At 46.9% G+C, this 25124-nt stretch overlaps 1 protein-coding gene across 3 annotated transcripts; it reads left to right on the top strand.

Annotated features, from left to right (window-relative positions):
- Positions 1-900: 900 nt before the first annotated feature.
- Positions 901-23480, top strand: nfkb2 (nuclear factor of kappa light polypeptide gene enhancer in B-cells 2 (p49/p100)). 3 transcript variants are annotated; one of them, XM_030748254.1, is made up of 24 exons: positions 901-982; positions 2842-2934; positions 8677-8716; positions 10283-10355; positions 11429-11469; positions 13585-13683; positions 14531-14682; positions 15029-15141; positions 15409-15567; positions 16217-16321; positions 16431-16519; positions 17450-17588; positions 17859-17966; positions 18228-18434; positions 18527-18668; positions 18748-18862; positions 19498-19705; positions 19806-19975; positions 20081-20183; positions 20265-20440; positions 21136-21205; positions 21344-21513; positions 22103-22214; positions 22578-23480. In XM_030748254.1, the coding sequence occupies exons 2-24, from the start codon at positions 2918-2920 to the stop codon at positions 22646-22648; spliced, it is 2679 nt and encodes an 892-aa protein (XP_030604114.1). In that variant the 5' UTR covers positions 901-982; positions 2842-2917; the 3' UTR covers positions 22649-23480. The 3 variants fall into 3 exon arrangements, with proteins under 3 accessions (XP_030604114.1, XP_030604115.1, XP_030604116.1); XM_030748255.1 differs by lacking the exon at positions 901-982 and adding an exon at positions 1631-1716; XM_030748256.1 differs by lacking the exons at positions 901-982; positions 2842-2934 and adding an exon at positions 7637-7786.
- The last annotated feature ends 1644 nt before the right edge of the window (positions 23481-25124 follow it).

The raw sequence follows: 25124 nt of genomic DNA, 5'->3' as shown, positions 1-25124 counted from the left end.
TTTTTTGTGAATTTTATTTTAAAATTTTTATTTTGACATTTTATATTTATTTATTTTTATCTATTTAGATTTTATTAATTAGATTTTTTTTATTTAATTTATTTTTTGTGATTTTTTTTCCTTTTCATGATTTTTTGTTTATGTTTCCATTTAGTTTTGTTGTAATTGAACTTCTTAACATTTTTCCTTGTTTTTCCGCCTGGGTGGGCGTGACTCGCCTCTAAACTCCGCCAATCAGCGGGCCGATTTGTCACGTGGTGCCGGAATTCCCCTTCAGCTCCGGGGCTTTCCACTCCGCCCGTCTGCCTGCCGTCACTATGACGACCGAGCTGCGCTGCTTCAAGTGACTTCAGGAACAGCGATGTGATTTCCGGTTGGGATAATTAACTGTCAAAATAAAAGCCTCCCTTCGAGGTTAAAGGTCTTTTATCTTCCTCTCATTGTGATCTCCTTATGTGTATAGATATTAATTATTGTAATAATGAGCGCAGATTTTTTGGAGTGCATAAAAGAAATTCTATTAAAATAAAAAGAAATAGTAGAAGTTTATCGATATCTGCTGGATTCATGTTCTGGTCATCACGATGCCTGCAGGTCACATCATGCACAGATGATTGATGACGATAAATCATCTGCTCTCACCTGTAACTGAGCGTCACCTGTTACTATGATCACATTCAGCTTCTGCACACAGCAGAAAATGAAAATGAGCTTTCAGAGGTCTGACCGATGCTTTCAGCAGAGCTGATGCAGCCCTGCAGACGTCTCTGACAGAGATCAGAGGATCAGACTCGGCTCTCACTCATTCAGGCCGTTTCATCCTCTCTGTAACGTTTGCACCGATTTCTCACCTGCTGTCTTGGTTTTATTTTGAAACTCGGGAACAGGAAGTGGTTGTTTGTCCGGGTTGTGTTCCTGGCCTGGTTGTTGGATCCAGTTTGGAGTTTCCAGACTGAAGTGAACCCTGAGCGGCGGCACGCAGGTAAAGCTCCTTTAACTCCTTTCGCTTTATTGATCAGGAAAACGATCAATAATCAATATCTGTGGCTCCGCAGGTGATTTCGCCAAAGCGGAGTTTCAGTTTTCTCATTTTCGGGTGAAAAACAGCCGAAAACTCGAAGGAGGTTCGTGAGATGAGCTGCTGATTGATTTCTGATTATTGATTATTGGGACGGTTCGTGTGCTGGAGGACGTTTCCCTGCGGATTAAACGTGGAGGCGTTTATCTGTTTTAACTCGGCTTCGTGTTAAAGCCGCCTGTTTAATTCGGGCTTATATCAAATAAATCCAGTAAAAGGAAGTAATTCTGCTCATTTCCGGCTTTGCATAATTCCCAGTCTAAAATCATCCCGTACCTCACAGCAGCCCAGGCTGAAACAAGCGCCTGTAACACCACTTTAATCTGATTAAACAGCTTCTGGAAGCCCGCTGAGGGGCCACTCAGTGCGCTGTGTTTGTAGCTGTGATGAAGGTAAATGTCAGGGTTCACCTGTTCTTCTGTTTTTACACGTGCCTCTTATTAAAGGGGCGTCCCGTCACATTTCATCAAATTTACAAAGAAAGAAAATTCCCCACCTGTCTCAGATTTACCTGAAAACTTCCAGGGGAAATATCCACCTCATAACAGGAATTGTGCCAAACCCGAGCACCCTGCTGTCATCGGTTTTCTGATGAAGGACGCCGGCCGGCTGTTTTCAGGCGGACGCCTTGAAGTACGGTAGGTGAACAGGTAGATTTGATCTCCAGGACAGGTGAGTCCACAGAGCCACAGGAGCAGATATCTGAAGGGCCGAGAGCCACCAGATTCCCACATGGTGGAATTTTAAAAAGACAATTTTAGATCAAACATATGTGAAAACAGGCCGACCTCCATCCTGAGGAAGGTAATGACAGCAGGCTGCAGAAGCTTTAACCTGGAATTTATCCAGGTAAGCCTGAGACACGCAGGTGGGAGTTACCTGATGAAACTGAAGGACCAAAATGATAAACACAAGATTTCCAAATATCATAAAAAATGTATCAAAATGTGCAATCCAGACACAGATGTGTGCAAATTGTTTATTTAAATAATATTTAATCATCTCGCCTTCTTCTGTGACCCCAGGTCAATGAGCTGTTTACTGAGCAGCTCAGAGTGTTCATGCTGCATGAACTCAGATAAACTTTAAAATAACGTGAACTTTGACCTGTCGATGGGCCGCAGCATTCAGCTGCCGCCTCTGATTTGAATCTTTCAGCGTGAAGGAGAAGCAGCTACGCAGCAGGTGGGAAACTTGGATCACCTGCTGCAGAGTTTTAATAAGAATAAATAACGATGACCCGAGTTCAGAGACTCACCTGTTTGTAGGTTATTTTAAAAAGGTCATTTTCAGGGTTTTGAATCAACACTTTCTGAGTTAACTGAATAACTTTTGGAATTTTTCCAAAAACACACGAAACCTGAAATGTAAATATGACCTTACAAAGTGAGCTGAGCTGAAGCTGCTGCTGCTGCTCCTCCTCCTCCTCCTCCTGCTTCATCGTGCTGAAATGAACCACATGCAGATTTAAACCTTCGCTCTGCAGAGGAGGAGGAGGAGGAGGAGCTTTCTGATGTCACAGCTGAGATGTTTTCATGAAGACGGCAGCAGCAGATAAACTGAGAAGCTCTGGGTTTGTTGGTTTTTAGGCTAACAGTTTCCATTGGTTTCCAGTGTTTGTGCTAAGCTAGGCTAACCTGAGGGGGTGCTCCATGTTTGAGGAGGAGGAGGAGGAGGGGGGGGGGGGAATTCCTGCTGATAGATTCAGGTGTGACTCCATCAGCACTGATCTGTGTGATTAACCCTTCGTTTACCGTCCACAGGAAATTCCCTGAAGGAGGAAGAACAGATCAGCTGCCTCCTCTTCATCAGCGTCATCATCAGCAGTTCGGCTGAGCCATGGCGGGGGCCCTGCGGTACGTCTGTTTTTAACCCTTTCAGGTGCTGTTTGTGACTCACACTCAGGAATGTTGGTTTCTGCGGTCTGTACGGAGGCCTCGAAGTGCCAACGTGTTTTTGTTTTTTTATGCAGGATGTTCCTCTTCCTCTGACTCTTCCTGTACTTCCTGTCCTCCTCCTCCTCTGCAGCTTCTGTTTCTTTCACAGACAGCAGACTCTTCATGCTGCTGCTCACAGAAACTCTGTTTGGGTTCATGATCTGCTCACGTCACTCACAGCGACTTTGATTCAGAGTCATGTGACTCTTGAATCACGTAGGCGTCGTGTCTGCAGCTGTAAGGATGCTCGTCACGGCTCCGTCATCGTTTAAACCGGCGCTCGACTGATGCTGCAGTGTGATAGGTTAACGATGGGCGCCTCGCCGGCGCCGGTGCAGGAGAAGAAGAATCTCAGAGCTTCTGCATCGATGGACACGCTCGTGTCTCCGTGCACGCCGAGCCAGAACAACACCAGAGCTGTTTCAAGTGGACCTCACCATGGCAACCGGAGCAAAAAGAAGTGACGTCTGTTTTCAATCAGAAACTAAAATAATCCCAAGTATGAAAATCTGCCACGTAGACTCAAACCCGGGTCTCCGGTGTGATCCGTCCCCTGGCCTCCAAATGTTTTCCTCCCTTTAAAGGGAACATCTTCATTCTGTGGACGTGGGCAGAGTCACATCCAGAAACACGGATCAATAGGTTAAAGGTCGTGAATATTTCATGAGTCCACACTGTGCTGCACCCTGGGGTGGAGCCGTGCCCAGCGCATTCCCGGGTTTATTCGGGTTTCCTGCTGCGGTCCAAAGACACGTCTGTACAGCTGGGCGATATATCGAGTTTTTAAAAAATATCGATATATTTTCATACGTGATATAAGATGAGACAATATCGTTTATATCGATGTAGTCTTGTGTCGCGTTACAATCATACTTGCAGCTCCACCAGTTCTCCTCCCAGTTTGTCTCTGCACAGCTTCACACTGACGCACACACACACACACACACACACACACACACACACACCCGTGTTCGTGATGCAGCTGGCAGATACGTAGACGCCGCAGTGAGCGGGTGGGCCCGTCGCTGTGATGTCAGCGCGTCTGTCTGTGGATGTACTCAGCCGGCTGAAACCCTCCTGACTGAAGGATGGAAGTTTGTTCAGTCTGTTTACATGTTGTTACCTGCACAGAGTACTGGATGTACAGCAGTACTCACAGGAGGAAGTACTTTGGTGAAGTGTACTTCACTGCAGACTGTCTTTGTAAAGAATCAGTCAGCCTTTTGCTGTTTCTGCTCTGCATCTTTAATGTTTACATTTTAATAGCACAGCTGTGAGTCTCTGAAGGGCCTTTTTGTTTATAGCTTTGGGGAGAAAAATATCGAGATATTATTTTGGTCCATATCGCCCAGCCTGACACGTGTGTCAGATTTTCGGGGATTCTTCCCTTTGTGGGCGTTTCCTGAGGCTGCAGTGGCCGGAGAGCGAGGGCGGTGACACACAGGAAGTGGTCCGACCCCTGTGGTGGGGATTTAGGCCTTCAGTACGCGGGTCACCTGCTTAGTGGCCGCAGACCCGGTGAGCTGTCCTGGGTGTAACCCCGCCTCTTCCCCTATGACAGCAGGGATAGGCTCCACCCCCACGACCCTGCGCTGGGCTGATTAGGATGAGGGGACGCTGCTCGTTCTCCTCTTAGTGAAGCCCTTTATGACTTTTATGTTGAAGGATCAGAAATAAATGTGTTTAGTTTCCTGTGTGTTGATCTGCGGTTTCTGAACCTTCACCTCCTCTGTGTGCGCCCCGCTGCCTCCTCTCCTTCAGCTGTTTCAGACTAAATAAATCATCTGACCAGCTGAGAGCCGCGCCTCAGTCTGTTTTGTGTTGCTGCGACAACCAGCAGCTGATGACTAACACCAAGTCACATCAGCTCGTTAGTGAAGCAGCGGTTGCTGGAAAGCATCGCGGCAGAGCGGAAAGTTTCAGGCTTTAGACGCTGTTTGTGCTGCACGCTGGTCCGACCTCAGGACTCACCTGAAAACCGTGATGGAGGCTGACCCTGGGGCTTTTTGTACTATTAATACTGTTGCTGCTATGATTGTTTTTTTATTCCTCTTCCTCATAATTGGAGCCAAGCTGTGCCGGAAATGCTGCTAGAAAAGCTCCGACATTCCCAGCTGAACGATTTTTAGAAACATTTTAAGAAAACTTTTGAGAAAATAAAGAATTCTGCACCGTCTGATGGATTCATATTCAGCACACAGCGATGAAGTGATGCACTGTCACAGATGTTTAAGTGCTGCTGTCGTCAGTGCAGAAACAATCTGAATATCATACAGTAATAACAACTGTAAGTGCTCTTGGTTAGTTATAATTATCATGATAATAAGAACTCTAGTTGATGTTTCCTCCATAAACAATAATGAAAACAAAAGAGCACCTGGAGAGTTACTTCCTGAAGCCTGCACCCTGGTTATTAAAGTCCTTCTGGCAGTTTTTCTGCTGACTCTGCACACGGTTATATGTGGGAAATATTCGCTGACTCATGGAGAAGATGATCTGTCCTCAGAAACACTCGGGGAACCACACAGGTTCATCAGCGTGGAATAAACACCTTTCGAGTCTTTAACGTCCACATCATAAAAACATTAAAAGATACTTTTATTAATTAATAATGAGCAGAAGCTCTTACAAAGTGCTGAGATCATGAATCTGTTTCCACGACTGCTTCAGATCACGGATGGGATCAGTTATTAGTCAGTAATAGGGCTGGGCGATAAAACGATAATGATATGTATCGCGATAGACACATAATCAATATCAATAGAAAATGCGCTCGATAGAACGATCGATATTTTTTTTTTATTGGAATAAACCAGAGCAAAGATTCTGCTTTAAATGCACCCGCCTGTGAAGCAAGATTGGTTGGTCGGTCCTCTGGTGCCTAGCAACGTATGGAGTGACATGCTAATAGCCAATCATGGAGCAGTATCAAACTTGGTTGCGCCACCTCGTTATCTCGTGCGCGCCCTCTTGTTTGTGTAACTTGCTTGAACCGGCCTGGTGTGAGACATGGAGAAAAGTGGAAAGCTCACCGCTGTGGCAGTTTTTCTGATTTTGTCAGTCGGACCGTACTCAGTGTGTCGTCTGCATATTGTGCAGGACTGTCGTCCCCGCCAAGACCGGCAATACGACTAACTTGTTTTACCACCTTAGCCTTTTGGAGCACAGCCGAGTTCGACAGCAACCAGCATCTGCTGTTGCAAGACCGCAGCAACAGACCACTATGGAAAGGTATTCCACATCAGTGCCTTATGATGAATCATCCAAACGTTATAAAGAAATAACCCAGGCAGTGGCATATCATAGCCAAAGACATGCAACCAGTCAATACATTTGAGATGCCGGGTTACAGAAATCTGCTTCACGCGCTTGACCCTCCTAAAGCACTAAAGCACCTCCTAGCACTAATATATATAAGGATAAGGATGGTTTTTTATTTGAGTGTTTTTCATGGTTGTGTTGCCATTTCTGAGGAAGGTTAAATTTGAAATAAAAATATTTAAATAATGTTGAAATAAAATGTTTAAATGTAGCATTTTTTCTCCTAGTCCTTATTTTAAATAGGTAAAAAAAAAAATCAATAATTATCGATATCGACCGATATGAAGTACTTATATCGTGATACAGTTTTTAGCCATATCGCCCAGCCCTAGTCAGTAATCTTTTCTTTCTATCATCGGCCTGGGAACGTCATTCCTGCTTTTATTACGTCGCCACATGTTGGACTGAGCGAAACATGAGAGCAGAGCGCCCTCTGCAGGCTCCACCTGACTCTCCATCACATCCAGCTGTGCGGGCAGCAGCTGCCTCCACCTGTGCGCACATCGTGATGAGTGGATGGTGCCACTTTGATGCAGTACAAACATCTGTCGTTGCACATCTGCCCGCCCATCGCGTTTCCTCTCCTGTGAGACTCCGGCCGGCATCGGCTCCATCTCATGGTACAAAGCGGTATTACACTAAATAATCTGAGCGGGTTTCATAAACTGAATGCACGACGTTTCTTCACACTCTGACGATCGCGCTAGTTCAGCCTGGAACTATTTTAATCTGCGTCTAAGTTCCCCTAAACTCCCTTTAGGGGGCGCCACAGCAGATCATCTGCCTCCATCTCCCCCATCCGAGCATCCTCCTCTGTCTCTCCAATGCTCTCCTCCATCCATGAACCTCCTCCTGCCTGCAGCTCCGGTATCTCCGCCCTCCCTCCTCTGCACGTGTCCAAACCCCCTCAGCCTCTCTGACTCTGAGCCGTCCCTCTGATGGACTCATTTCTGATCCATCCTGCTCTCATCTTTGCCTCGGCCTTCTGCGTTTGCATGATTGTGTGTTTGTGTGGCGCGGCGCTGTCAGGCGCTCCACGCTCGGCTGCTTTGGTCCTTCGCGCGCTGAGGACCAGGAAATGTTTCATCGGGTTCGTTCGAACGTGTGACTGAAGCTGTTTCAGGGAAACATGAAAGAAATCACCTCTGTAGATTCCTGCAGACTTCCCCTCGGGGTTTCTCTCCTCTCGCTCTGCCTGCTGTGGCTTTGTGTCTGTGCCGTGCTCTGATTGGCTGATGTGATGAAGGGGGCTGCCCCGCCGCGGCGGGTTGAAGCTGGGAGAGCAGCGAGCTTCACATCAGTTTGTGTCAGAGGCATCAGAGGAGCGACAGGAAGTAGAACCAGAAACCACCAAAAAGACAGAAAAGTGAGCAAAAGGAAGCTGAGAGGAGCCGGAGGTCGGGGCATGAGAGCTGCAGGAGGTTCATTCACAGCACCGACTCTGCTGCAGGTTCGTCTGCTTCAGCTGCAGCTTCTCATTAACACTTATTTAGCTGTAAGGAAGGGAAGCAGGAGCTGAGCGTTTGCAGCCCGAGTGTGAGGGCTTCGTTTCCCTGAGGCGGGCGAGCTGGGTCTGAGCTGCTGTTCGAGCCTCCGGCCCGTCATCAGCATCATCATCATCATCATCGCTCTGATGCAGCTTTCTTCGTGGTCGTTGGGTTTTTCAGCTGCAGCAGCTTCATCGTACATGCTGTAATGAATCTGAAGCTGTCTCATCATTATTTTAATTTTCTGAATCTATATTTGATCTTTTTGTCTGAGTTTTTCTTCTTCTTCAGTCTCAAATCTTTGTAGTTTTTATTTTTAGTTACTTTTTAAAAACTTTGTCTCTTTGTTGTTTTTCTGGTGTTTATTTTAATCTCTCAGTATTTTTGAGTAATAATAAACAAACTATATGTATAGCTTGTTTATTATTGCCTTTCTTCCTCGTCTGTCTCCCTCTGCGCTTGCAGCCGTGACCTCAGCAGCTGTAGCCCCGCCTCCTCTCTCAGCAGGTCTGGGATTCTGGGGGTTTTCCTCTGCTCAGCCACTTCCAGGAAGTGACTGAAAGCAGAGCGAGATACGGGAAGGGGAGGGGGCAGAGAGAGAGAGAGGAGAGGGAGAGCCAAACAGCAGAGAAGAAGAACGGGGGGAGGAGAGGCGTCTGTGCGCTGAAAGTGAAACTGCTGAACTTTGGACGCGTTGTTGTCTTTGCTGCTTCTCTCTTCGTCTCTCGGGACTTTCAGCTTCAGCTGTGACACTCGAGGGGATTTAAAGCTGCTCGGGTCGGAGAGCCGCCGATGGTTCCTCTGACATTCGAGCTCCTCACTGACCGTCTTTCTGTCTCTGTCTGTGCTGCAGGATGACTGAAGCTCAGTTCATCAGCGTCTACGAGAACGACGTGAGTGCTTTTTACACATTTGTCTTTATTCGCTTCATTACAGGAAGTCTGTGTTCTTCAGCTGATCGGCGATCAGCCTCTGAGGAGGATTTTAGTCTGATCCCATCATCATGAGCGGGTTCGGGGGGGTTAAAGTGTGAGGAGACGATAGAGAGCGAAGTTTAGATCAAAGCCAGAAATCAGAGCCTGTGGTTGTAAACCTGCGGGTAACTGTGACTGAGCACAAATACAAATATGATCTTTGTCTTTACGTTTCATCCACTGTCAGAGGATGTTTGAACTCAGGCCAGCGTCTCAGTCAAAGAGCTTTTTGTTCTCACACGGAGGTGAAACAAGGAGCCATGAGACCATTTCCAGTTTAAGAGGAAGCCAGTTTTGTTCTTAGTGCTGCAGAGTAAAAGTCATTTGCATGAGTAACTGTGACCTCCTTCAAAGCTGATCGTTACCGACTCTTTTATTTAACGGGGTAAGAAGGTATTTGCAGCCTGGCTCCAAACGTTACAGTCAAATTTCAAAAAATCATTGAAAGCCTAAATTTAACTGAATTTGTTTGTGTTCATATCTGCACATTTTGGATCGGCTGCAGCAGCACGGTCGAATAACGCTGTTCCAGCAGCAGGTTTCTCACAGAGCTGCGTCAATGACCCTCATCCAGGCAGCAGATGCTAAACAGGCTGCTGGAGTTTCAGAGCCAAACGTTTCCCTCTCGTTGATTTTCAGCTGCTGACGCATCTTTGATTGCGTGAAGCTCCAGATGTTTTCACTGGGTGATGTCTGGGCTGCATTAGGCCAGTTTAGCAGCTGGAGCCGTTCAGTGTGGTTCATTTATCGTCTGCTGAAATAAGAAAGAGCTCCACCAAAACAGATGCTGCTCTCAAACCTGCACATATGGTTCAGCCTTCATGGGGCCTTCACAGATGTTCAAGTTATACATTTACATTTTATAAAGAAAATATTCTTCATCTTTATTTGAGTCGATTCTGTGCTGTTTGTGCTCCACAGCTGAATGCAGTCATGCAGGAAGGTGTACAACAAATCGAGGTAGTTAAGAACAGGCCACTCAGGTTACTGTAATAAATCATTTTTTCAAAAAGATTAATTTAAAACATATTAATAAAGCAGAAACCTGGGGGCTGCTAACACATCTGAGGGGGGTTTACTGCAGAAATGATTCATAGGATCATCTAACCAATCCATCATCATTTTGATACCAGAGATGTGTCAGTTTACTGATAAATCAATGATTCACGGGAAAATTATTGAGCCCCTGAAAGTCTTTTTCCAGGGTTATCTAGGTCACCAGCCACAAAGTGATGTGTGACGAGCGAATCAGGGCCTTACGAATCCCTGATGGAGGTGTTCCACAGGGATCGATATCAGGCCCGCTGCCTTTTTCCAAATCAGAACTGCAGTATCTGCTTTCATGCTGACAGCACACTCAGGGTTTATTGACAGGGCTGAGATGTAATCATGGGTAATTATTGATCGACTGATGATTGATTGCAAAGTGACACACACTCTGGTTTGGGTTTAGGTGTTAATCATGTTCTTCTTTGTCTTCCTCAGCTGCAGCAGTTAATGCAGTATGACTACATTCCTCCAGTGGACATAAAGACTGAGCCCTACATACCTGAGACAGGTGAGCATTCAGGCACACGAGGATGAGTCACTGTGACATCATCACAAACTATGGCACAGGTGGACTTCCCAAATCATTTTTTGCCACCTTAAATTCAATGAGAAATATTTCCTACAGACTACAAGAACAAATTCATGAAAGTGAGGTCGTCCTTTAACACACAGATCAGATTCACACTCATTTCACTTTTTAATGTCTTTCAATAAAATACGAGGATGTGCGGCAGAGGATAACATTGGGATAACACTGGGATAGCATTGGGATAGCGTTGGGATAACATTGGGATAGCGTTGGGATAGCGTTCCTGAAGCCGGCTCCCGTAACATAATAAGTCTGAAGGATTTTAGTTATTTATTTCAGTTCTTTGCCTTTTGCTGGATGAAGTGGCTCAGTGAGACTCAGTGAGGTCAGTGAAACACTGACCTGCGGTCGAGCAGCTGGACATCGTTTAAGCTTAGGCTTCCCAGGGAGGACGTTTGATGGCGATTGGGTAAGATCTTTGCTCTTGAAGACAGGTTGGAGTCAGGATTTGAATCCTGAGAACTTTGTGTTAGCGGGTGGAGCCACAGTGTGCGTTTGTACCTGAACACGAGTCTATATGAAACCAGGGCCTCTAATGTCCGAGCCACTGAGCGTCATCTTTAAAGCCTTTAATCAAGTATGTCTTTCCCGTGTATCATCAGCCCAGGTCAGATTCAAACTGTGAATCAGTGATTAAGCTGCGGGGGTGTGCCGTACCCATCCTCACTTCTTAAAAATGTACAATCAGTGTTTCATACCCAGTAAAAGGGGGGAGGGAGACAAAATCTCACTCTTATCAGAGCCAGACCGTTTTCTGTCTCCAAAGCAACAATGTTCTTTATTATGTACTCAGAAGAATAACACCTGCTCATCTAGAACCTTCTAGAACTTACTCACCGGGAAAGCACTTCGTTTACCGTTTCGGGACACGTAAGAAGCCGGTTGCTGATGAAATAGCGAAAGTGGACGGTGTTACTGAGAAATGATCAGTGACTGAGTGTTTGAACCGTGTGGTGTTCATGTTTTTGTCCTTTTCTTTGTGTTTGTTTCAGCTCACGGTCCATACATTCAGATCATCGAAGAGCCCAAACAGGTGAGACTTCCTGTCTTTGTCATCACTCCACAAACGTAACGTGTTCATATTATTCGGTATTTTTGTGGACGGTCAACGCTCAGTGGTTAAAAACTGAAGCTTAATTATAGATGATTTTCTGGAGTGGAAGCATGATTGAGTTCATGAAGGTGTTCCTGAAAGATTAAAGATTAAAGCTCTTTACACAGTACATAATATTTATTGTCCAGTTAAGATTTGCTGTATGCACTGAAAAAAACCCCATGATGACTTTTAGTAATGACATACTTGCTCAAAACACCAAAAAGTCCTAATAAAACTGATTTATTGGTAGTTTATCTTTTTAAATTCATTCACTCTAAAATCAGAAATCAAGTTTCTAACAAAACTGCAGACTTTGGTTTGAACCACAAACAAACTGCAGGGCTGCTTCAAACTGGGCCTTTCAGATGTTGTGGCCTCCTTTTTTATTCCTCATTTGAAATGTATTCACAGGCTTGAGTGATTAAAACACACACTTAAAAAAATGCCCTTAAAATATCTAGAATCTTGATGGAGGCGTCCCACAGAGATCAGTATTAGGGCCACTGCTATTTTCCCAGGTCAGTTATTCACCGTCTACTCCAAAAATACTCTGTAAAAAGACTGGAGTTTATGAAGCTTTTATGACCCTCCTCTGATCACCTCTTGGTAGATATAAGTCAACATTACAAATATTAGAGGTCTGGTTAGTGATTACCTCCATACCACACGTTAACATACCTATACTGCCCTGTTACAGGCTGTTTATGATTAGCACAAGGATGCAGTTTAAGTACTAAAGTGGCATCAATGGGGAATTATTTTAGTAGGACAGCACGACACAAATATGTGTAAATATTTGCTGCTGTGAGCAATAACTTTATTTATGTGACGTGAACAAATAAACAACCAAAGATTCAGAGCCAATATTCAAAGATAACACTGAGTAATAACCGAGCGATGGCTGCAGCACGAACCAGCCTCTGCTGGATTCTGCAGAAAAATGAAGCAGGAAGAAATGAGTGATTCACTTCATACACAAACACAGAGTGAGCGGTGCTTCCCCGTCAGCGGGCTGATCCACATGTTAATGTAACAGTCACTTCCTTTTATCCAGGGTTTTCCCAACAGTCATATAACAACACGGGACAGAGCTGACGAGCACAAACAGGGAATTTTTGCCGCTAAAGGTCGCGTGGCTCCGAGTCCACCGACCGTCTCTATGCAAATCACTCAGTTCTGCTCTGAGCACAGAGGAAGTGCCGGGTTTACGCAACCACTTCAGCCCCGAAGCAATGACGCAAACGCTCAGGCTGGTTTCTCTGTATGCCTAATCAGAGCAGTCAGGGACTGTACAGGCTGCCTGATATGCAAAAGATCACTTATTTTTAACAATAAACTGAATAAAGTTCAGGATTATGAGTTTGAAGCACCTTTATGTTAATGACGTGAGCATTTAAACAGATTTAGCAGCTGCCAGCATCGTTAACAGCATCCTATCAGATACAGCTGAAGGTGTTTGGTTGTTCCCGGCAGGCTGTTTCATTACAGAGTTCTGATCTTATATGAAATTCATATAAATGAATCAGTTTGCCTTAAATTCACTCCACTGATTAACGAACAACGTTATCACAGCTGCAGCTAATCAGTGCTTTTACAGCAACAGTCTGTTAGTCCAGTGAAGCACAGCAGCCATATGATTGGTCAGATAATGTCATTAACAGCACAAACACGGTCCAGACAAAGAGAATAATAACAGAACAGTTTGGACTGAATGAAGCTTTCTAAAATCCCCAAATATCTCATTTATTGTAATGTGATGAAAAGAAGCAGACTCTGTGTGATCAGCTGTTAGTTGTTAATTAATGAGTGATTGCTCCTGATATTTATACATAAAGTCCCCTGAGAGGATGAATTAGGACGTGCAGATCCAAATAAAAACTGAGTATGAATGAAATTAAATTCATACGCTGCTGATTGTTTGCTCACACACTCACAGTTCACAAATACAGAGGTTTGCACAAAGATGAGGAAACTTTACGGCTTCTTTACAGTGTGTGTGTGTGTGTGTGTGTGTGTGTGTGTGTGTGTGTGTGTGTGTGTGTGTGTTTTCAGAGGGGCTTTCGTTTCCGTTATGAGTGCGAGGGTCCATCGCACGGCGGGCTCCCGGGGGCCTCCAGCGAGAAGAACAAGAGAACCTACCCAACAGTGAGGGTGAGTAACATCGCTCGTTAATAAAGGCGTTAATCGAGCTCAATGAAGCAAATGAAAAAATTAGACTTGGTCATTTATTTCTTGATGAAAATCAAGGAATCACAACCCGGGGGGGGGGGGTCAGTAAATTTGAAGATGACATCAGTCACACCTGTTTGCAGTCAGGTGGGGGAGGGCGTCCTGATGTTCACCACAGTTGGAGGAACAGACGGTGGTTCCTTGGACATCAGGAGAGTTTTTGGTGAAGGTTCGGAGGGCTGATGGGACGTGGCCAGAAATCCCTCCAGAGCTCGATGCTCCACCTGATCTTACTGTGCATGTACGATGGCAGAAATGTATAAGTGGGGTTTGTGGACATTATAAAACTGCTTAATAAATGTTAATAAGTCAGAGAGCTGTATTTGTATGCTGGTGAATGAGCAGCTTGTTTTACATGGAAACGGCGTCCCACAAGGCTCAGCGCTCGGCCCACCAGCTCTTTACTGTTTATGACCTTGATGCGAGTTTCACCTCAAGTTATTTTTCTGCCTAAAAATGCTTCAAACATTCTGCAGCTTTGAGTTTGAGCTTTGTTCATGTTTAATATGAACATATTAGACCTGGCTATACATGACAGGGAATGAGGAAATGTAGCTGCTTTAAAGCTAATTTATATTCAGGATCGTTCTTCTCTGATAATATCTCTGAAATATACAGAAATTGTGTTTTGTGGTTATTTTATGAGCAGATAATGAGTCTGCTGCCCCCAGCTGGTCAGAACCAAGTCAGTGCGGCCTCGTCTTAAAGTGATTCATAGATTAAAAAATGAACAGTGAGCAGACTGTAATGGCTTCATTGTGTCGCACAGATTAATAACTACGTGGGTCTGGCCCGGGTCGAAGTCCAGCTGGTGACCCACAGCGACCCTGCTCGCGTCCACGCTCACAGTCTGGTCGGACGTCACTGCATCGAGAATGGCACCTGCACGATCGACATCGGCCCCAACGACCTCACCGCCTCGTCAGTATCCAATCGCATCACTGCATCTTTACCTCCTCCCTTCAGCCAGAAAGTTTTCATGTTTCTGCTTCTGTGAGAAAAACTCCAGAGAGGAAGTCCCAACTTTCTTTTTGAGATTCAGATGAAGTTTGTAAAATCTCAGTGAAGATCCCCTAAAAACCGAATCCTGAGCATCACATGAGGAAACAAACCGTCAGATTAACGGTTTTATTCAGTGATGATCATCAGGCACATTTATGAGAGTCATTTAAAATAATGAAAATAGATTTTGGAGAATGTGTAACTAGAAAGGAGCCAAACTTTGAGTTGAAGTAAAATGTTTATACTCTGATGTCACTTCCTGTAGATTCAGTAATCTGGGGATCCTCCATGTGACCAAGAAAGGTGTTGTTGAAGTTCTGACCCGGAGGCTCAGAGAAGAGAAGAAGAGACAAAAAGGAGCACACGGTCACCTGACAGGTAAACGTGGCAACACCTGAAAACATCACTCACAATCTTTGTTACATTTAAATGGTTTTAAAGAACATTCTCACATATCTCATATTTTTATGCCTCTGCCACTTTCAGGCTGAGCTGTCATGTGACCTACTAAATAAATATGAACTTAAAAAGCACGTGTTGATGTTCGTGTTTAAATATCTGAAAGATGGTTCAAAATATGTCTTTAAAAAGTCATATTCAGTAGCATCACTGCATGAACGAGGTCAAACCCGTGCATGTTTACAGATGCTGAGGAATCTGCCATCGCAAAGGAGGCCAAGGAGCTGGGGAAGACGATGGACCTGAACATCGTCAGGTTAAAGTTCACCGCCTACCTGCAGGACAGCACCGGCGCCTTCACCAGAGCGCTGAAACCGGTCGTCTCCAACCCCATCTACGACAGCAGTGAGTCCACAGTGATTATCAAAGACTTCTTTAGATGGAGGGCTAGCTGCGCTCAAGTGAGGGACAAAACCAGCGCTGACCAATGCAGTGTCCAGCAGGGGGCGTGACTCTAAAGTCTGATTGGATAAAAGTCTGTGAGAAAATGAACGTCCTGCTCGGCTGATGTCTGAGCTCAGGGAACTCGTTCCCGATGAGGTTCTGGTCTCAGTCGCTGCTTTCTGAGTAAAAAAGTTCATTTTAGGGGATGTAGCGTCAGAAAGGAGCAGGAAGCAGCAGACGATCCACACTTCACCCAACATCTGCTTTCAGAGCAGCGAAAACATGACGCCGAGTCGCAGAACTCGAGGCTTCAAAAACAGGACGTCTCAGACCAGCAGGAGACGTCCTGGTGGCTGCAGCTGGTTCAGGGCTTCCTCAGGTTTCCTAAAGAGTGTGTTACTGAAAGCTCCACAGGAGAAGAATTTAACATCATAATATAAAATGTCCAATTAACCAATCAGTTAATTAAGACAAAGTAACAGGTTTGATCAAAAAGCCCAAACATCCTGTTTCCTGTCTCGGTGTGTTCGGCTCAAACTAAACATTTGAAGCTGTCCTTCAGTCTGCAGGTGCTGAACTCTCTGCTGATAAAAATCTGTTTTTCCCGCAGAGTCTCCAAACGCCTCCAACCTGAAGATCTCTCGCATGGATAAGACGTGCGGCTCGGTGCTCGGAGGAGACGAGATCTTCCTGCTCTGCGACAAAGTCCAGAAAGGTAGAAAAACCCGCTGGTCCTCTCTGCCGCCTCCTTCATTCAGCTCTTTGTTTCATCGCATCTTAAACCACACAAATATCCCATCATGCCTCTGTGCTGTGCTCCTCAGATGACATCGAGATCCGTTTTTATGAGGACGATGAGGAGGGGTGCTGGGAGGCGTTCGGGGACTTCTCACCTACGGACGTCCACAAACAGGTAGAAAGTTTGTGAGTCTTTGATCTCATTCATGCTGCCTGCAGGCCTGTGTGTGTCTGTGTGTGTGAATGAGTCACACCCTCAGTGTGTCAGTTGCATGAAGGAAACATTAAATGTTTGCAAACCGCAGCAGCTGCTGCTCGTCTGAGCTCAGAGGGGGAATTCCTCCAGCCGGGCTGCAGAGCCTAAAGCTCCGCCTCCCGGGCGAGTTCACCTGCCCTGCCTGTAACCTTCAGCTTGTGTCACGGTTCGGTGCGGGTTAGGAAAAGATGAGAGTTGGAGTTGAAGGAGGGAACCTGTGCAGCACAAACCTCGTGTTACAGACTTCACGGGTACCTGCTCAAAGTCCACCTCAGACTCAAAGACATGCAGGAGCAGAAAGATCCTTTTTACTGCTCCACAACACAACACAACACAACACAACACAACACTGCGCATTTATTATTATTAAGGATGAAGGAGCACCTTCAGAGTGTGTGATCGACCACAGCTGTGCACACCAGGGTTATAATAGTTTGGATTTACATTATCGGTTAGTTTTTCATACTTTGTCAGGTGCAAGAGTGACTATTGTGTAATAAAAACAACAAAAGTTACAGTTTAAAAATTGTATTCAACAACCAACTGTTCATAAGACTGCAGCACTACGTGCTAAATGTGTGTCACATTAAGGACACACACACAGCAGAAACAAAGAAAACCTGTAAAACACCTAAAAAATGAACTTTATCTGCTGTCTATCAAAACATTTTTATTCTTCAGCTCCACAGAGCCCCCTCAAGAGCGCCCCCTATAGCACAGGAAGTGCTCAGAGGCGATGGCCTTAAGGGCGGAGGAGCTAAAATAGCTTATTTTAGGCAGAGGGTGATGTGAGGTAAAGAAGGCTTATTCAGAGTTGTGACTCATGCTGAGCTGCTCGTCTCTCCTCAGTACGCCATCGTGTTCAAAACGCCGGCCTACCACAGAGCAGAGATCGACCGGCCCGTCACCGTCTTCCTGCAGCTGAGGCGGAAGAAGGCCGGCGACTGCAGCGACCCCAAACAGTTCACCTACATACCGCAGGTCCAAGGTGAGCCGCCGCTCTGCAAACAGCAGATTGTAACGGGGCGCTGCCGGTAAATCCCCGGGACAGCACGAAGGTTGGGGTGAAGGCCGCGGTTCTGGGGCTTCCCACAGTGGAAACTGTTGGCATGCACCGAGTTTCGGTCCCCACCTACTCACTCAGGTGTTCGCAGAGCAGCAGCATCGTGAAAGTGAAAAATGGAGGAAAGAAATTAAACTCTTTCTAGTTTTTTATGTTTGTTTTCCGTCACCATCGTCTCGTCTTCTGCTCTCGCAGACAAAGAGGAGGTGCTGAGGAAGAAGCAGAAGCCGCTGCCTCCCTATGAAAACTGGAGAGGAGGAAGAGGAGGAGGAGCCGGGGGATTTGGTGGAGGAGGAGGAGGAGGTAGGAATGTTTGTGGCGTTAAGCGGGGATTTCCAAACATGAACATGAGCAAACTTGTTGCACGATGTAGAAGAAGGCGGTTCTATCAGGACGAGTCTCTGACAGAGCCGATCAAAATGATCACAGGAAGCTCTGACGTGTTTATGATGATGTGAGATAATTAAAGCCCGACTTCGCTCTGGCAAATCAGGACGAGTTTTTCTCTTGAATCGTCCTCGTTTCTGCGCCGTGCTGAGCAGCATCCTTTGGTTCTTTCTGCAGGATTTCAGTTCCACCAGGAGATGAACGGACCGGGCGGAGGAGGAGGAACGGCAGGCTTTTTTAACTTATCTTTCCAAGGCTTTGGCGCCGGAGGAGGGACTCAGATGTCAGGCTCCACCCCTCAGACGGGCTTCACCCAGCAGCAGACAGACAGACAGGCGGGAGGACAGCCCGACTCGCCGCTCCGTCAGCATCTGCTTCAGATCGGTAAGAAGCCGCGTGGTTTTCTCTCATCGTGCACTGATGGCGTTCTGCTCTGCGTGCTCTCATCCAAACCTCCACCTGTGCTGCCTTTCCAGCCGCCGCCCTCAACAGCAAAGTGACACAGAGCGCTCGGCAGACCGCCGCCGCCCTGCTGCAGTACTGCAGCACTGGAGACGCACGCGTCCTCCTGGCAATCCAGAGACACCTCTGCGGCATCCAGGACGGAAACGGAGACACGTGAGTCTTTACGAGAGTCCGCGAGAGCCGGCTGTCCCTTTGAGTCCTCTGGTGGCTTCATGTGGTTTTCTTCTTCCAGGCCTTTACACCTGGCCATCATCCATCATCAGACAGGTGTGTTCCAGCAGCTCATCCACACTCTGCTCAGCAGCCAGCAGCAAGGCATCATCAACACAGCCAACCACCTCCACCAGGTAACCTGCTCTAACCACTTCCTGTTTGAGCTACTTTAACGAGTCCAGACAATTCAAATGAACAGCGTAAACACACCTGTAACACGTAACAACAGGTACCGCTGCCAGAATAATACAACCAAGTAGTTTACACCTCATTCTTTTTTACCTCTGGAGTTCAGCTGAGCACCTCTGACAGGTGGCTCAGCAGGTACAGGTGACTAGTTCCTTCACCAAGGTGTGCGCTGACGTGAAGCTACACGTTCAGGGCAGATCAGGTGCTTTCACTCTGAACAGCTCGTGGTAAAGTCCCAGGAAGTACCTGCCTGCAGTGTTTCCTGTTGGGTGTTTTTGCTGCTGTTTATTCGCTGCAGAGGAACAGAATGCACACCTGTCAGGCAGGTTGGTGACTGCAGTACAAAAGAACAGGAAGTTAGTGCAGCACAGAGGCCTGCTGCCGTCAGTGAATCCCAAAACACGCAGCAGCAATGAAGGCAAAGCCGGAGCCTCGTTATTGAGTTTAATAATACTAATAAAAGGACTGATTTACTGATATGAAGTACAAAGAGCTGTGGCTGCATGTGGACGGTCCAATAGGCACAGACCTGAAAAGATGAAACACTCACCTGACCGCTGACTCCTCCCCTCCTCTGTAGACTCCCCTCCACCTGGCAGTGATCACACGGCAGGTGAAGGTGGCGGAGGTGCTGCTGAAGTCGGGGGCTGACCCCAGCCTGGTGGACAAAGATGGCCGCACCCCCCTCCACCTGGCAGCGCTGGCTGGGGACCACAGTGTGCTTCGTCTCCTGCTGGCTCACCTGGGAGAACGTCACGCCCACCTGGTCAACATGCCCGACTTCCACGGTGAGAGGACCCCCCCCCCCCCCCTCCCCCTCCCCTCCTCCTCCCCCCTCCCACAGAAATATTAAAGGCTGAAAATAACAGGACTGTTCCTCTCTGTCAGGTCTCCACCCGCTCCACCTGGCCGTGAGGAGGGACGGTGAGCGCTGCCTGCGTCTGCTGGTCGAGGGCGGAGCTAAAATAAACGAACCCGAGCAGAAGAGTGGGAACACCGCCCTCCACCTGGCTGTCAAAGAAAACCTGTTCAAGGTGGCCTGCCTGCTCATCACAGAGGTAATGTCCACACAGCAGGAACAGCAGGGGGCGTGGCTTCTTCAGGATAACCTGCGACGCTTCTTCGAACGTCCCATCTCATAAACGTATGTTTGTGATTTTCAGCTCCGGGCCGACGTTAATGCCTGCACGTTTGGAGGAAACACGCCGCTACACCTGGCTGCCAGCCTCGGCTCGCTGACCTTCTGCTCCATGCTCATCGCTGCAGGTGAGCGACACACACACACACACACACACACACACCAAAGCTGAGCTTGGAACAGGTGATTGAACATGGACTGTTCCTCAGGTGCTGACAAGTACATCGAGAACGACGAGCCGCTCTTCTTCAGCTCCTCCTCAGACGAAGATGAACCAATCAGAGAGGAAGAGGACAAAGAGCGGGAGACCGCATCAAAGACAGCCAACCCTCGCAAGAGACCCGCGGCAGGCCACACCCCCCTGGACCTCGCTAAATGCCAAAAGGTAAAAACAAGGTGTACCTTCAAAATAAAAGCGTCTTTTCCACATGTAGGGCCAGAAAAGTGTGGAGACTTTTTACCTCCTATGAGTTTCTCCAGATGTCAGCTATTAATTTGAAATGGCACCGAGCTGCTCCACTGGTACGACCCCAGAAGAGCTCTGAGGTCACCTGTGCAGAGACGTCAGTGCAGCCGAGGTCTCGATCAGAGCGTGGAGGGGTCGGGCTCTCGCAGCGCCCGGACCCACTCGATACAGTCTCCTCAATCCCGTCTAAAAACTCACTTTTTTCACGTTCAGTCTCAGCAGGTGTTTCATGTTGTGGTGTTTTATTTAGGTTATTGATCTGTGATTGGATCTTGTTTGTTTTACGTGCTATAAAATAAATCTGACTGGTGTTTGTGGGACGTCTTCTGCAGACGTCAGTAATCCTGAGCCCTCTCCTCCCTGAAGGAGGGATAGCTGGGGTTTCCTTCACTGCGTGCTTCAGTGCAGGGTTTTCGTTGTTTGACTTTGGACGTTCGGTGGTGTCAGAGCTTCACGTTTCATCGCACAGATCTTTAGTTTGGCGTTCTCTGAACGTTGTTGCAGTCGAGTTGAACCTGAAGGACGTTTGTGAGAATCAGGACACATGATTGTGTCCTGATGTTGTGGTTTCTTACCTGAAAACCTCCTCGTGACCTCCTCTTTCTCCTCCTCAGGTGAGGAAGGTGTTGTTACCCAAGAGTCCAAAGCCGGATCCTCGTGACGAACCAACCAGCAGCACTAAAGGTTCGTCTTTGTTCTTCTCTCAGGCACAAACACTGCACGTGCGCAAAGGTCAGAGGTCAGCAGGAGCATTTCCTGTTGCTGCTCAGATTTCAGATGTGATTAAAATTAAGCTAACGTGAAGCTGTGATGCTGCCGCAGCGCTCGAGAGGCCGGGGCTCGACGAGGACACGCTGTCGCGGCTCGTGGAGGTGCTGAGCGTCGGCGACGTCCCCTGGAAGAAGCTGGCGGAGAAGCTGGGCATGATGACGCTGACGCACCTGTACCAGGACAGTCCCGTGCCCTGCCGCCAACTGCTGCACCACTACAAGGTAAGAGACACACACACACGCCTCGTTGAGGCTGCATCGCTCGCAGCCTTTAACGCATCCACGTGCGACTGGCATAGTGTCACCCAACAACCACCCGAGGCAGACCCCCCCCCCTTCCCAGCCTTGGCCTGTTGGAGGCCAGTTAGTGATACTTTAGGGTCTTTACCTTGAAAGCACCTAGGTTAGGGTCAGGGGTTAGGGTGAGTCAGCTGAGTCCAGTGTTTCTGCTTCGTGCACACCCCCATCAGCTCGGCCACACTGTGATTCGTTTTTCCAGCTCTGAGACTCATTCCTGAGGTTTTAAAGTGATCCAAGTGCAGCGATTCAGAGGGCAAACACACCTGTAACACCTGTGACTCACCAACAGGAAGAAACCCCAGGCACTCCCTGGTGGTGTAACAGGGTACTGCAGCAGAACGCTTTGACCTTTGGACCCATCTGTAGAACATGTTAAAGGCGTGACCTGGATCATTTACCAAAGACACTAGTTCTACTTTAAGCTGCACACTTAACGTGTATATAACCTGTTACTCACCTGTGTGATGGCTGCAGGTCTGACGGGTGTGTGTATGTGTGTGTGTGTTTCCAGCTGGGTGGAGGTGCATTCGAAGACCTGGTTGAAGCTCTTCAGTCTCTCGGTCTGACAGAAGGAGTCCGACTGCTGAGGAACACTGAGCTACGAGACGACAAACACAGCACAGGTAACTCACCTCTCATCATTTAGTTCAACACAAATGTGACGCGTTAGGAGGAGCCGCTGCGACGAAACGCACAACAAACCCACAAAACCAAAACCCCTCCATCAGAAAACAGCCGAGGAACAAAAGTCCAGCTCTCGGCTCCCAGCACGGCTCAGCGCTCGATGGAGCAGGACGGTACTGAGCATGTGCAACAGAGCGACTGCTGCAGTTCATGTCACAGCCACAAGCTTCCTGGAAGTTACACAGAAAGCCTTTAAATTCAAACTGAACCTGTTTTCATGGATGTAAATCTAATCACTGTTTAAAGGTTTTGTTACTCTGAACAGATCTGCTCACCTGGTTCATATTTTTCTGTCCAATCAGACGTCACGGTCGACAGCGGCTTTGGCAGCCAGCCAATGGAAGACGTGGAGCCGCCCGTGGCCAATCAGTGACGAGCGAGTCACAAACATATTCCTTCTGGGATCCATCAGAAACTATGAGTCAGCAGAACCGGACCAGGACCCGCAGAGATCCAGCAGACTGGGAGCAGGTCTCAGAGATCGGACTCTAAACGTTTCCTGTTTCCTGCAGGCCCTGAACGCTGCATTTCAGATTGAGATGAACATTTTAAATCTGTCTCAGCAATAAAATGAGTCAAGTTTTAAAAAACGGAGTCGAAATGCATGTTTTTCATACAAATACAGAAGATGGCTCATTTCAGCGTGTACCATAGATCTCAAAGCTTTGCTCTTTTTGGCCCCCCCAAGAGTACCTGGCTGCAGGCAAGAGGGCGCCGCCATACCTCAACTCCAGTCTGGAACGCCACAGGAAGTTGTGACATACCAGAAGTCACGTGACCTTTATGGCGGATGTGGGTCTTCTTCGTGGGCTTTTTCCACGTGATGTAGCCGGCAGGTTTAAAACAAATCTGCCGGCTTTATTTTAACCCTCCTCTTTTGTTTGTTTCTCAGTAACACTTTGACCTAGAGCCAGTTTTATTTATCCCAAAATGTCAGAATCCACAAATAAACAATGGCAGTTGGTATACCAATTTAGAGGTGCATTACCGCCACCTACTGGACTGGAGTTTGGATCAGTGACTCTGGCAATTTCCCAGCGATAAACTCACGAAGAAGACCAACTTCCTGTGGAGATCCAGAATGGAGTTGAGGTATGGTGGCGCCCTCTTGCCTGCAGCCAGGTCCCTCTCCTCCTTTTTGGTGTTAACTTATGTTTTTGTTCTTCCTGTAATAATTTTACATTCATTAAAGAGTTTATCTGTGATGGCGTCCTTTCATTTCTGTCTTTTAATCAATAACTTATTGAATGTTCGGTGGATGAAATGATCAATAAATCTGTTGTTTCACATTTACAACTCAACAGCTGATCAGCACATGCAAACTCCACCCAGAAAGGTGGATTTGAAGCCAGGACCTTCTTTCTGTGAGGCAACAGTGCTAACCATGAGAAAGAGGCTGTATATCATTAGCATATATGATCATAGCATTAGCATCCTGAAATCCTCCATGTTATTTACTCTCCACTTCAGATAAACACAGTGTACAAAGGTGCTACACTTCCTAAGCGCCTTGAGGCAACTGTTGTTGTGATTTGGTGCTATATAAATAAAACTGAACTGAACTGAACTCAGGTCAGTATCATCAGACAGGACTGAGCTTCTGACTCATCGACTCGCAGTGCACTCCTTTCACAAAGTTTCACAGCCTCCTGCAGAGTGAATAGATGTGGTCACCCAGCTGAGATGAACCACACTGACAGCCAACACTCACTACAGATGAATGGCAGCCAGAGATGTTTGTGCTGCAATGGCCACCATAGCTAGGTTTATGCACTTTAATTGGGGGGGGGGGTAATTAAATAGAACTGAGTTGACTACAATCTACAAACATCTAACACTGTACCTTAAATGGCAGAAACAGGATTTTACGTGCCAGTCAGAGCAGAGAGGAATCAAACATTACACCAAGATTTCAAAAACACGACTTCACAGGCAAACAAAGAAACCAGAGCGGACTGGTTTTTGGATGTAGTTCAGGAGGAGCTCTAATCACTATAATCATGGTCTCAGTCTAGAATTGAAATCAGGTAACTGTTGGAGAGCCGCTCACCGATCCGGACTAGGATGGACAGCGTGTCCAACCGGTGAGACTTAAAAGATGCGTCGAAGGATGCAGAAAAAAAATGATAATGGACCCAGGACAGAACCTTGTGGAGCCCCACAGGTTAGAGAAGCAGTGTTAGAGGAGAACACGCTCATGCTAACAGAGAATGGCCATCCAGGCTAATACAAGGAAAACCAGTCGAACACAGAGCCAGAGATACCAGATAAGTGACATACTTGGCCAACAGTATGAAAAGCTGCACTGAGATCAGTATGAGTGCAGAACAGCGGATCGTTGTAGACCTTTAACAGCGCAGCCTCAGTGCTGCTTCTGAAAACCACTGAAAGGGTCCGAAATCTGTAATCTGCATATTAACGATCTGACCTGACTTTCTACAACATTTCTAATCATTTACTAACAAACAATAATTTCTGCTTTCAGTTCTATTGGAATGACTTGGGATTGACATGTTGTTAGCCTATGAGGATGCAGTTTCACAGTTAGGCTCACTCTCCTCCTTGTCACTTTTTTTTTGGAACCAAGATGGCGATGGTGAAAACGCTGTTCTCAAGGCTTCAGAAAGCAGCGCATGCCATCACCGTACCGATCTTTTATGCTGTCTGCGGTCAGGACCAAGGGCCACTTACCAAAAACTTCAGGAGGACCAGAAGTCATTTTCCAACCACATCTATCGCCACCTGGTGGTGGGATGAGGCAAAGAGGTTTAGAATGGCCTGGACTGGTACTCATATGATGCTTTTCTACTCAATTTGAGCACTCAAAACAAGCCTCATTCACCTGGTCA

Source organism: Archocentrus centrarchus, chromosome 15 (genome assembly GCF_007364275.1).
Source record: "Archocentrus centrarchus isolate MPI-CPG fArcCen1 chromosome 15, fArcCen1, whole genome shotgun sequence".
NCBI lineage: Eukaryota > Metazoa > Chordata > Actinopteri > Cichliformes > Cichlidae > Archocentrus > Archocentrus centrarchus.
The sequence above is the reverse complement of the archived record's forward strand: the minus strand, read 5'-3'. Positions and strand labels throughout refer to the sequence as shown.

Bases quoted from the DNA above. Each gene is read 5' to 3' on its own strand.
- nfkb2 (XM_030748254.1), top strand. The intron at 8,717-10,282 runs GTGAGTGCTTTT...TGTCTTCCTCAG, and splicing joins TCAGCGTCTACGAGAACGAC to CTGCAGCAGTTAATGCAGTA. The intron at 20,441-21,135 runs GTAAAAACAAGG...TCTCCTCCTCAG, and splicing joins ACCTCGCTAAATGCCAAAAG to GTGAGGAAGGTGTTGTTACC.